The sequence below is a fragment of the Halichoeres trimaculatus genome, unplaced genomic scaffold (genome assembly GCF_033239565.1).
Source record: "Halichoeres trimaculatus isolate MK-OKI-2021-1 unplaced genomic scaffold, fHalTri1.1 fHalTri1_scaffold_20, whole genome shotgun sequence".
NCBI classification, from domain to species: domain Eukaryota; kingdom Metazoa; phylum Chordata; class Actinopteri; order Labriformes; family Labridae; genus Halichoeres; species Halichoeres trimaculatus.
In genome coordinates, this window is record NW_027437198.1 from 15117275 (window position 1) to 15130038 (window position 12764).

The window sequence follows — 12764 nt, forward strand, 5'->3', positions numbered from 1 at the left end:
TTTGTGTGTGTGTGTGTGTGTGTGTGTGTGTGCAGTCAAAGGAGTGTGGCTGTCTGGGTTTGTTTCTCCCTCTTTGTTTTGCTGTGGTAAACCCATGAGCAGCTGCCGGTGGTGGGGTCTGGAGGGATTCTGAAGCTGTGTGTCCTCTCTTTGCCATCCTCTGCCAAGGTGGCATTATGCAAGCACAGAGAAGGGTAGAGAGAGACAGAGGAGCGCAGAAGAGGGCGGGGGGATGAGGGAGACGAGGCGATGGCGGCCATAGTAAAGATGGAGGCGGGCTGAGGGCTGCAGGGATTGGTGCAGGAGAAGACTTGCTCCCCTGAACTTTGCCTCCGTGTCAGAGTGGAACTTGTCGATTTGGCAAATTGTGCGGCGTCGGACAAGGCTGTGCGCTCTCTTACACTCCCACCTGCTCCCTCCTGCTCTCTCTCTCTCACACACACACACAAGCACACACACACACTCTCTCTCTCTCTCTCTCTCTTCTGCTCGCTCTCCCTCTCATTGCCACTACAGCCCCCCCCTCTCCTCTTTCTCTTTTCCCTCCCTTCCAGCTCTTGAAGCTAACGCATTGGCTGGGCTACAGGCATCTTGTTGCCAAATAGGTGGGCCCTACTCGTGTTGGCAAAGGCTCAAGCAATGGTTAGGGAAAGAACGTGGAGAGGACGAGAGACGGCGAGCGAGAAACAGAAAGAGAAAGAGAGAGAGTTGGAGAGAAAAGGGGAAAAAAGAAGCAGCACTTGGCTTTGCCAGCGGTCGTATGCGCTCGTCCAACATTGATTCGGCTCTCTATTTTTTTTTCTCTTTATTCTGTGCTCTGCTCTCCCTGGCCCCCCCATCTGTGTGTGTGTGTGAGAGAGTGTGTGTGAGTCTTGCGCCGGGCCCAGGGATCAGAACAGACACCACTACCAATTACACTTTGCCAAGGATTTTTTTTTTCGCTTCAAGGTTCTTTTTTTCGTAGTTTTTGGAATCCATAAAGGAGCGATTATTTTAAGTGCATCTTTCCCGAAACTCTTTTTTACTTTCTCAGTGTGACTCTGTTAATATTTCTATTTTTACTTATTTTTTTCCTGTTTCGCTACAACTTTTTATGTCTTTTTTTTCCCCTTTTTTCTTTCTCTAAAGAGCCGCTGGCTGTGGTCCTACTGCATTAAATTTTGTCGCTACTTAAATCTTGGGGTATTTTGTTTTTGTTTTTAAACTTTGGCCCGTTGTTTTTAGTGAGCAGCGTATCCTGCTAATTATTTTTTTTTACAACCCCCTCCCCAAGTTTTTTTTCATCTGCTAATTCTCCACAGTCTGCCAAACCAGCTCTTGCTTTACATTGGGGAGCCCAGGAGGAAAAAAAAACTGGTGCAGGAGATTTTTTTTTTTTTTCACTTTAAACGCTGTGCCAAATTTATGATGAGAGTGCAAAATGGTAACTACCAGGCCGTCTGTCTTCCTCTTGCTGTGTGGTTTTCTGTGGTGATTTCTGTCTGCCTTCAGTTTGTTGTGGAAATGTGAGTCTGGTTGGAGCTCCCTTGCATGGTAGAGCAGATAGGAAATGGTATGGCTGATCTTTTAGCTGCACATTTCAACAGTGGTCTTGTGGCGGCAAAGCTTGGCGGTGAGCGACCGGTGTGTGGCAACCCTGGCACAGGAACGCTGTGGCGAGATCTGGGCTTTGTTGCCCAGAGATATGTAGTGAAGGTATTAAGGTTCAGCAGAATAACTTTTCCTTTTACAGCACAGCAGCGGGAGCGCAACTTGGCTCAGCTTTGCAGTTACTTTAAGATTTCAATTTATGCATTTTACATTTGTTCTCTCGGATGTTCTGTTTATTTATGAAAAGTTATTTTTACAGTTAACATGATTTTATTTGTTATTGCTGTTTATCTGTTTATATTTTTACTGAATGGTTTTGATAAAACATTTTTAACATATTTTTATTGAAAACTATAATTTCATTGTCATTTCTTTTAACTTTCATATTTAAGTAAACTGTGTTTTATTGTAAATTCATGTCATCCTAGTGATTTAGATTTGACTTATTTTAACAATATGATATATTTTGCTATCACCCTGTGCTCTCTTTTATCATGGAAAAAATGCAAAGAGATGAATTTGAATAATTCTGAATTGCAAACCTTTTCTCAGCCTCCTAACTCGATGCTTTCCTCTCTATCGTCAGGATGAATTTCATCCCTTCATTGAGGCCCTCCTCCCCCATGTTCGTGCCTTCTCCTACACCTGGTTCAACCTGCAGGCCCGCAAGCGCAAGTACTTCAAGAAGCACGAGAAGAGAATGACCAAGGATGAGGAGCGTGCGGTGAAGGACGAGCTGCTAGGGGAAAAGCCGGAGATCAAGCAGAAGTGGGCCTCCCGCCTGCTGGCCAAGCTCCGCAAGGACATCCGGCCCGAGTTCCGTGAGGACTTTGTGCTAACCATCACGGGGAAGAAGCCCCCGTGCTGCGTGCTGTCCAACCCTGACCAGAAGGGCAAGATCCGCCGCATCGATTGCCTCCGCCAGGCTGACAAGGTGTGGCGGCTGGACCTAGTAATGGTCATCCTGTTCAAGGGGAGCCCCCTGGAGAGCACGGATGGGGAGCGGCTGGTCAAGTCACCCCAGTGCTCTAACCACGGCCTATGTGTCCAGCCACACCACATTGGAGTGACGGTCAAGGAGCTGGACCTCTACCTGGCCTACTTCGTCCACACACCAGGTATGTGTTTAGAATCAGTGCAAGTACGCTTTACACTCTCACATAGAAACACACACAGGGCAGCCCATCATGTGCCACACACACCTTGGCATGTGAGTCACCGATAAGATGCTGCCTTTACTGTGTGCTGAGCTGAGCCTGTGCCAGACTTTGAAAAACCCAAACAGGACTGAGATAGCGTCTGCGTCTTGACATTTAAAGGGACAGTCTGCATAGTGTAATCTCTGAAAAATGTCTTTCAGATGGATGTTTCTATCTGATTTAAAGAGATTCTGAGAGTTTGACAGTGCGGCTTAAAACCTGTGTTTACCTAGAGATATGTTTGCGTTGGTACATTTGTTCAAGTATTTGTGTGCAAATTTGTCTAAATCCAAATGTGCATGTTTTCCGGTGCCATCTGTAAACAAAAGCATCTGCAAACCTGTTTATCTGTGTGTGCATGCATGTGCATACGTGCGCTTCTGTGAAGCAGTTTGTCACATGTCTGTAATCCATGTGTGTGTTATTCTGAGATTGGTGTGTGTATCAGTAGCAGTGTGGTGTGCGTCTGTGAGGTCTTTTGTGTATGGTTGAGAGGTTGCATCAATAACTGGACCTGTCCCAGGTAGTTCAGTCGGCGGGGAGGGTCTGACGGTCTGCAGCCTCAACCTCTTCAGCTTTACACCAGCCTGAACACACACACAACAACACACACACACACACACACACACACACACACACACACACACACACACACACACACACACACACACACACACACACACACACACACACACACACACACACACACACACACAACCACTGCCTCAAACCCTGCATGCAAACACAACTCATTTAGCTGCCGTACTCGGTGTTTGTCATGTTGTCCTACACAAAATGCTTTTCTGTCTCATTTTTCAGTCTTTATTTTACATTTTTTGGCAAATGAGTTTCCTGCTGTGGCCTAAAATATTTTAATATGTTGTTTACAGTGTGTGTACAGGTTATTTTTACTCCAAACATCTGTAAAAAAAATTATTACTGCTGGTATGAGGTTTATAAATGAAGGTAATTTATAGCAACTGATTTCTACCTCAAAATCAACATTATAAGGAATTATTTCTAACAATTCATGAACTTCCCAACCCCTGAAAAAACACATTTTCCCTAAACAAAATAACTTTTTTTTTCAAAAATCTGTAAGACAATCTGTCATAATGTCTGAGTTGTGCACCACCATTATAATCACACTTCTGATCTCGTTACAGATCTGAGATTTTAAGTTGTGAAAATATAGAACGATGTGGCTCAAAATGTTGAAAAGGTGTTAATTTTTAATCTCAGAAAGGAAGCACACACACTTTTTAGTGATGGATCCATGCTGTTTATTTGTGTCGGACAAACACTCATTTAAAGGTTCCTGTGTCCTGCATACAAATTCATCTTGTCATGCAGTTTTTATTCACAATATTTAAGTTCTTGTTTTGGAGGACATGGAGATACTTTCACTCCCAGTCATGTTTCGTGTGTGTGCAGGTGGACTCCAGTGTCCTCTCTTCTCTTCTTTGCTCTTTACTATTAGCCCTCGTCTCTGACCACGGACTGGCACACACTTACAGGGCCTTAGTTCCCCCCTTTGGCAGGGACGTGCAGCGCTCCTCTGTGACAGAATAGCCCTTGCCAGGCTCTTTTCAGCCCAGTGTGTAACTCTGCTTGAGTTTGCGGGGCCTCCGTGAGCGCCTCTTCCTGTTCCAGAATGCGCCGTGGCGAACCGCGACTCAGATTAGCTCCCAGCGCAGCCTGTGTCCCTCGGAGAAAAGCCGTTTTTTTTATTCCGTGCCAGATTCCATCAGCCAATCACTCCAGGAAGTACACTAGGCTGCCCCTCATCTCAATGATTGGTGTTTTTCTTTTCATATATTGTTATGTAGTAAATATACCATTCCTTTACGTGGGTACACACAATTTTAAGATTGCAAAAAGCTTCCATCGTATTAGAAATTGTTTTGTTTTTGCTCATGTTTGAATTAGCCGGGTGAGTTGAGAACCGTATCTTGTCACAATGTCTTCTGTTTTGAGGAGATTTCTCCTTTTTTTGATCAAACAGCAACCTAAAGAGCGGTCTGCGCAGCTCCAAAAGGAGAGAAATTTCAGAAACGACTGAAATGAAAGACAGCTCTTTGTACCAGCTCGAGCTGCCCCGTTTTCCAGAGGCTGGCTGGGGTTAACCAGAGTTTACAGAGGACAGACACGCTGTGGCTCCATTCTAACCTTTAGGGTGGCAGCGTTACAGTTGTATTCTTAGCTCCTCATTCCAGGGTGTCTGTGTCTTGCGGAAGCTATCAGTTGCCAGGCCTGATGATTGGACCGCAGCCGCTTTATCCGCCCTTCCCTGCTGCGGTGTTTCAGTTCTCTTGTCCCACTGATGTCACTGTCGCCAGCTGCAGAGGGGGCTCTGCTTTCAAGCAGGGTGATTGACAGAACAGGAGATAACCCCCTTTCCCCTCCTCACACTAACCTCCCCCTCTGTTTTTGCTTCCCTAAAGTAAAGTATGTGTCCCTGCTTTTGTCCAATTATAGACTTGGGTCTTTTCAGGAGGGGCAGTGAAAGCTGGGACTCATCACAGTCACTGTTCCCAGATCTGCGCTTCTGCTTCGCAGCAGGAAAGAATTCCCCGTCAAAAAAAGAAGCATTTTTCTTTTGACAAGTACCTGGCTGTACACACAGGCACAGATCGTGATATTATCATCGCAGTTGACAGAGTCGTCCCCTGAAGTGGTTCATTTTCCTGTCATTGATTCTGGTGCATGTGATGATAATGATAAGAATAATGGCTTTGGGATGTGGAGGAAGTGAGGACGATGGAAGGAGACAATCAAGAGTCTGATCTCATCATTGATCAGGTCTTTTTAAAACTTAAGTCTGCCTCGCCAGGCGGTTGCCCGGGGGCTTTCCTCCACTTTAGAGTCACGTTTCAGGGCGATGTGTGTGATGGATTCTTGATAAAAATATGTTTTTGCTTTATTCTCCATGCCTGCACTTTGCACTTAAGTCAGACAGAACAGAGAGAGCAGGTCAGAAAGCAAACTGTGTGTGTGTCTGTGTGTGAGTGTGTGCGTGAGCCAGGCTGCTTTGTATCTCTATTCTGCTAAGGGCTCCGCTAAGATGTTCATTTACCCATCAATGTGTCCACTGTGTGTGTTCACGCCATTACAAATGGCCAAGAGACTTTTAATAGAGGCGAACAAAGAGAGGAGTCGACAAGGAGACAGACAGCCAGACTGAGAGACTTAACGCCTTCACGTCACGCTAATCCATCAAACACATCTTATCTGCTATGCCCAGTAGCCCCAGCTTCAAAAGGAGGTAAAGCTATCAGATGCAGTTACATAATGAAGAAGAAACCAATCAGGACAAAGTGGGGTTTTTCTATTTCACACCAGCGTGTCGCTGGCACTGTAGTAGTGGAATATGTGCAGTAAGAGTGTGAGATCGTAGCTGCAGTTATTCTTCTGTACGGTCAAGTACTGTTGTCCTGTCAGTTGTTAAGTGTTTACAAAAGAAAAGATGAGGGAAACATAATGATTAAAAAGAAAAAAAACATTCTTATTTTGCTTGGCAGTGTGTCGAGCAGAGCAGCGATTTCTGGACGGAGAGCAGAATTGTGCTCCAGTGTTCTGGCACCGGTCCGTAACCCGGGCCGACAGAGAAACAGAGAGTGTCGGCGCCGAGGGAGCCACATTCATCTGGTGTGAAAAACACTGCTGGTCCGACACTTTCAACGGAAACTTTCTTACGCTTTGTTGTCATCTGAAATAATGTGCCCAATGAAGTTTGAGCTGTAGCAAGCTCCCCTGTCATGACAGGGACAGCATCAGTGACACTGTGGCGTTTTTAATATTCACCGAAGCACAGGGGCCTCCGACAGCCTTGGTTTGGCTCATTTTCAGAGCCCCCGGTTTTTCCAATGTCTTTTTCTGTAGTGTGTGTATTTCCTAGAGGGGAGGAGAAGAGAAAGACTGGAGCGCAGGAGTGTAAGCAATCACTGGTAAACAGATTATCCAAGTATGATCACAGCCTCAAATAAGTTAATGAAACAGCAAAACACAAAGGCTTTATCCTCTGACCTCCTTTCACCCATCTCTCCAAACTTTCCTTCACTCAGGTCCGACTTTCAAGCAGCTCTGTTGGCTTGGTAGTAGGCCAGCCTGCTCCAAATACACTGTAATTATCCAGTTTAGTGAATAATACTGAGAAAGATACACAAAAGACTGAGTATATGATTGAATTAAGCCTAATTTTGAAACAAAGGTCAGGTCTTAGCTTTGCAAATAGAAAAATGCCTTGTACCAGAAAGTGGCTATTGTGAGCAACATGGATTAGCTTTCTTTCCTAATTTCACTGTACGATGGTTTTTAATTATTTTGTGCAATTAAGGTTAATAAACAAATGTTATGGTGTCTCTTTCAGCAATTTAGCAGCTCAGCCTACATTGTTTTTTAATCCTTTTTTCAGAAAAAAATGTAAAATATATTTTAGGTATTAGCTAAATAACATGATTTGTAAACATGCAGTGAAGATAGATGACAAGGAGTAAATATAAAAACAATAACTGCATTGATTTGATTGTAGTCATGGATGTGGTATTTTCTTTATATCCCTCTTTTTCGTGTGGTTCCTGGTTCCATTTCGCTGTGTGAATTAGCACGACCATTCCTCTTTTCTCTGTACGGGCGCCAGGCCTGAAATCTGTCTGTCCCCTAAAAACATACGTATCAGTGCTCAAGAGGGGTGGCTTGGCTTCTTAGCAGCTTGAGCCGAGGGGCAAAAGCGCAGGAAGAGAGGAGAGGTGAAGGCAGTAGAGGAGTGTAAAGGAGAGTAAGAAGAGAATGTTTCTTTTTTTTTTTTTTTTTTTTTTTCTGGGCGGCTTCCCAGCAAACCAGATTCTGATCAGTCCGCTTCGCGCCTTGTTCCCTCGGCCCAGTGGAGCAGAGCACGGGGAGGCTGCCCTGTAATTGGGACAGCGCTTTCCATACGGAAAACAGGACTGGAAAAGCGTGAAACTGTCGAGCGCTGATCCCTCGTCTCTAGAAATTTTGTGTAAATTCAGAACCAAGCAAAAATTAGCGATGATTAGCAAACAAAATCCTTTTACAGAAAAAACAAACTGAATAAAATCCTTGAAATAACAGTAATCAAGAATACACAAATTATTATCTTTCTATGCTTTTTCATTTGCTGTATTTATTCTCTTATTTAATGGTAATAAATGTCAGTCACTTCTGTTCGGATGATACTGCGCGCTGATATAAAGTAAAAGGAAAAGCGTAGAATAAAGATGATGCAAAATGCCTCGCTGAAACAAAGAGAGAGGGAGGGCAGATATTCAGGCTTGTGGGGCTGTTTGGCAGCATTTGGCACCCAAAGCTGCAGCTCTGTTTAGAAGGTGCCAGCTTTTCAAACCGACACAGTCTCTGCCAACGTCTCTCCTTCTGATCCTTTCTTTCTCTCTCATTTTAACATTTTTCCCCCATATCCTTGTTTTCGCTTAACACGTCTTCCCCTCTGTGTGTCCCCTCACGCCCCTGCCACAACTTATGGCTGCGTTTTTCTCTGCGGGTTGCATAGAAAAACGAACGCTCAGCGTACAAACTCGGGTTCTATTTCTCTGGGATGTACTTGAAAAGATGACAGTCATCCTACACTGCATGTTTTTTTTCTCTTTTCTTATTTTCCATCCCAAATATTTTCCACCGGCTTTTAGCAGAGCGAATATTTTAAGTCGGTGTAATGGTGCTGCTCTGGATTTAGGTCCAAAACAAAATGGAGGATAAAGCCCTGCTTCTCTCCAATCACAGAAGAGATCCACATGTGGAAAAAAAAAAGTCAGTGGCAAATTAACGAGGCTGATTTATTTAGTTTTTCATCAGATGTTAGATTTTTATTTCGCCTTTCCAGCCGAGCAGGACGTGTTTATTAGGATTTAGAACTTTTGAGGAAGGAAGGACGTTAAGATATATTTTACATAATTTGGGGAACACATTTAGGGCCCCTTTCAGAGACAAGACCCCGGTGCTGTGAATGATTGGAGAAAGTGTTTAACGCTGGGTGTGGGTGTGGGGGTGGATGGAATTACTCAATAATGATCAGAAAATTAGAGCCATTATTGAGGGAGAGTAAACAGGCCTCTCTAAGTGTGAAAGGCCCCTATTCAGCCAGAACCAGGAGCAGGACTCCTTTCTTCCTTTCATGGATTCACCCATGGCCTCGAGAGCCTCGCTTTTGTTCCCCTAAAGAACAGAGTGAATATATGGGGTTCCAAGGGTGGGGGTCCAGTCCTCTGTGCTGAGCACAGTATGGAACGAAGCTACAGGTTGTCTTTATTTTACCATCCATTATTTTTGTGTTTTCCTTTCTGGGCCTATTAGTCTGCTCTGGCTTGTCATACTTAAAGTTATAAATCAGTCTAACTTGTGTAATTAACTTGTCTGTCTAATTAAAGCAGCTTGAGTCGAAAAATGTGCATGTGTCCCTGCAAGTGCACCTGTGTGTTTCCTCTCCATTATCATCGCTTAAAAAAAACACTGCACTTTCTCCAGCTCCTGCGCCCGGGAGGCGATAGTCAGGGGAAGGTGGGTGTAAACTAGGCGTTAATTCCTCTTGCTTCCATGTTTGTCAGTGCAAATGTTCTAATTAGTGGGAAATGGATAAATAAATAAACTTGCCATGTCTCTAAGCAGCTGAACAGCAAATGCAGCGTTCAGATGGGGACAAAGAAATGAAGAGAGGGATTTACACTTTGAACAAGCTGCTGGGGAGAATAAAGGAGGCTGTTTGACTGCACTGTGGTCTGCAGCTCTGAACTCAGGTTAGAAAGATCAGATAATCAAGATTGTAAAAGAGTTTCCTGTAGCTGTTTTTATGATTATGACTCTTCAGGCTTTTAGAGCGCAACATATTGTACCCACAATGCTTGTTTTAAATGATACAGAAGTTTTTCTCACTCCATCACAGCATAACTTCACTTAACTCTGAGTCGTATTTTGAGTCAATAATAAACTGGTCTTCATTCTGGTATCCTTTCTTCACACCTCCTTTAAGAACTCTGTCCAGGACACGGCTTCGTTCAGCTCTGTTCTCCTGCTCCAAAACACAAATTAAAGAAGAAGGAGAAAAAAATTCACCTGACACCTCCACGCAGTTTCTCCGTCTGTTTGTTTTTTCATATGGCCGGCCAGCTCCATTTCACGGGTACAATTTTTGGATGGTAACATTCTCATTATACCCGTCAACTGTCAGCGCTCAACTCTCTCGTCTATAATTTCAAACTCATTTGAATTCTTATTGGCAGCGTCAATGAATAAATTTCATAAAAGATAGAAAAACAACCGTTTTTCCTGCCTCCCTGGTGAGCAATACAAATATGGAAAAATAAGTGGGAAAGAAGATTATAATTACATTGTTCGTTTGGATTTATTTATCAAAACAACACATTTTGAATATTACATTTTACTTTTATTTATGTATCTCTTGGAGTAAAGTTGCATCTCGTGTGGAACACGACAGAAATCGATTCTGCCCTGATAGCCGTACTTTGTCCATGCACTGCTTGGCAAAAGAAACCCAGATGAAAGGAGTCACCATGGCCACTTTCTGTTTTTTTTTCTTCCCCACTTTTCTTTTTTTCCTTTAAACTCAGTTTACCTTTCCTGGGCGATGTCCAAGGAGTGTCAGTGACTGGCCTGGTTGGCACGGTGAAGGGGGCGTGCAGGGCTGTTCTGTTTCTGTGGCTCTCTGGCCCACTGTGTGGGCAACCAGAGCAGAGAGCTCTGCCAGAGGAATCCACTCAGATCACTTTCACTCTATAGAGGGCATCCCCACGCTTATGCAAATCGATAAGCAAGAGCAGGAATGAGTAGGGATGAGCATGTGCAAAGAAACATCACAGGTCGCTACTTATAACATTAAGTTTGTCTGTGTTGTAAAGAATGTGAATGTTCAAAGAGATAATTCAATTCCTTTGGGTAAAGCACAAATATTAGATTTTCTCAGCATTATTTCTGGATGTGGATCATTTATGGTTGGATACAGACCAAGCAAGACATATGAAAATGTCACCCAGTAATTTTAGATCAAAATTTTCACCTGATGTTATTTACACATTTCATTCAGTGCAGGGGGGCAACATGTGAGTTTTATCTAGAAGAAGCTGTATGGCGTTATGGTAGATATGACGTTTACCACTCTTGATATGACATCGTTATACCATGCACTCCTCTCTCTACATTTTTTCCCTGAGTGTATGCTAAAACTGAAGAAAAGTCACATGCTAAGATTTTTTTATGCACAACGAAAAAGAGCATGAATGTCTTATACACATTTACATCTTTGGTGTCTCTCTTTAGTGTCATAGGACTGCAGCGCGTGGAGAGGTTGTTTGTCTGTGTGCTTGAAATGTGTGTGTGAGTCCCTCCATGCATACGCTCATGTGGCCAATGGAAGCAGGCTGAGCAACAACAAACACTGTCTGCAGCAGGAGCACATGAGAGTCCTCACTGGACTCAGCCAGCACCTGAACCCCCCGACGCACCTGATGCCTGTGGGCCTTGTATGTACACATGAAGAGCAGAAAACAACTTGCACTAAATTGTTAATGCACTGATATGACCCAGCTGTCCTGTCACAGGCGTGGGATTTAGTGTGTGGGGTGCCCAGTCCACTTAGAAAGGGTACACCAGGGTCCCCCTCACTGGTTGTTGACTGGATGCAATCTGTCAACATTAAAAAAAAAAAAAAACTGAAAAAAAGGTTTCTCTTGGTTCTCTTCTCGTGTTATGATTGTATTTGTCAGACTTATATAAAGGTGGTGAATTATCTCTGTCCCAGCTCAGCTGTTAGACTTGCCCTCTGTGCAGTAACACTTGATTGGTCCATTATTAGACCCAGACAACTCTGCTTCTGCATCCAACCCCATTCATCTGCTACACAGATTTATGCAACGCTCCTTCTCTAGGGACCCAAATATACAGAGGACTGTGCACACACACACACACACACACACATACACATGGACAGAAAGAGTGCAAGACCAGTTTCTGTAAGCGTGTTCTGCTTCAGTGGTGGTAGAAAATGTAATCCAAGCCTGGCTGTTTATTTTAAGAGCTGATGATCTGGAGATTGCCATTAAAAGCAGAGGGCAAACAATTTAAGAGCAGTAAATCTGAACGGAGGGGAAGAGTGTGTTTTGCCAGACTTGGAAGGAGGGAGGAGGGAGAAGTCTTTTTTTTTTTTTTTCCTCTCTGCCACACTCTCTGCCTCACTGTCTTTCTCCACGCAGACAGAAAATACTTCAGATGACTGTGAATCACAGAAATCTGGCCTTCATTCTGCGGTTTGAGTTTTATCTCTCAGATTTTTATCTGCGGTTTTGGCTTTAGGAGCATCTCTGATCCCGGCTTTCTTTTTTTCCTGACATTTCTTCCATTGTTATTTCTCTCCTTTTCATCTGTTTTCACTTTCCTCTCTGGCCTGGCTGTAAAATGGTGCCTAACAGGACGCTGGGGCTGCAGAATGAACACAGTTGTGATGTGTGTGTGTTCCTGTGCACATGTGCGTCTGCATGTGCGTGTGTGTGCGACGGTCACTTGCATGTGATCTGACACATGCCATGCTGCGTTGTTTGTGATTCAAAGCATACTGCTGCTTGTCTTTCATGACTCATCAACAGAAAGGGTCTGCCTGATACAGCAGACCCTGCAGACCCTCACCAGACCCTCACTGCTTTGTAGTCCACGTGTCAGTTTCTTGTACATGCAGAGCTGATACTGTTACACTTAGGATAAAGCAGACCGTCAGTTATGCGAGGTGAGTCCCGGGTTAGTGTATCACCGCTTACAACAGCACTTCCTCTGGTCCTGGTTAACGTTGTGATGACATAAGTGGGCATTCATGGGGCGAATGTGCCACAAATTGTTAACTTTTAGTGGTTGCACCTGCAGCAAATTTAACGTGTTGTGTTTTATGAGTCACAGTCAACACAAGACAGTGAGCTGTATTTCACCAAATTAGTGGACAGG

General features: G+C 43.9%; 1 protein-coding gene across 18 annotated transcripts in view; it reads left to right on the forward strand.

Moving 5' to 3' along the window:
* Window positions 1-12764, forward strand: part of nfixb (nuclear factor I/Xb) — a 151869-nt gene that overhangs the window by 44011 nt on the left and 95094 nt on the right. For 7 of the 18 annotated variants that reach the window (XM_074696806.1, XM_074696819.1, XM_074696816.1 and 4 more), the window contains exons 1-2: window positions 1485-1695; window positions 2177-2708. In XM_074696806.1, coding sequence (XP_074552907.1) covers window positions 1531-1695; window positions 2177-2708 — 697 coding nt within the window. In that variant the 5' untranslated portion in view covers window positions 1485-1530. Of the gene's footprint in view, window positions 1-336; window positions 1424-1484; window positions 1696-2176; window positions 2709-12764 lie in introns of those variants that run through there. The other 11 variants (XM_074696809.1, XM_074696808.1, XM_074696812.1 and 8 more) reach the window with 4 other exon arrangements.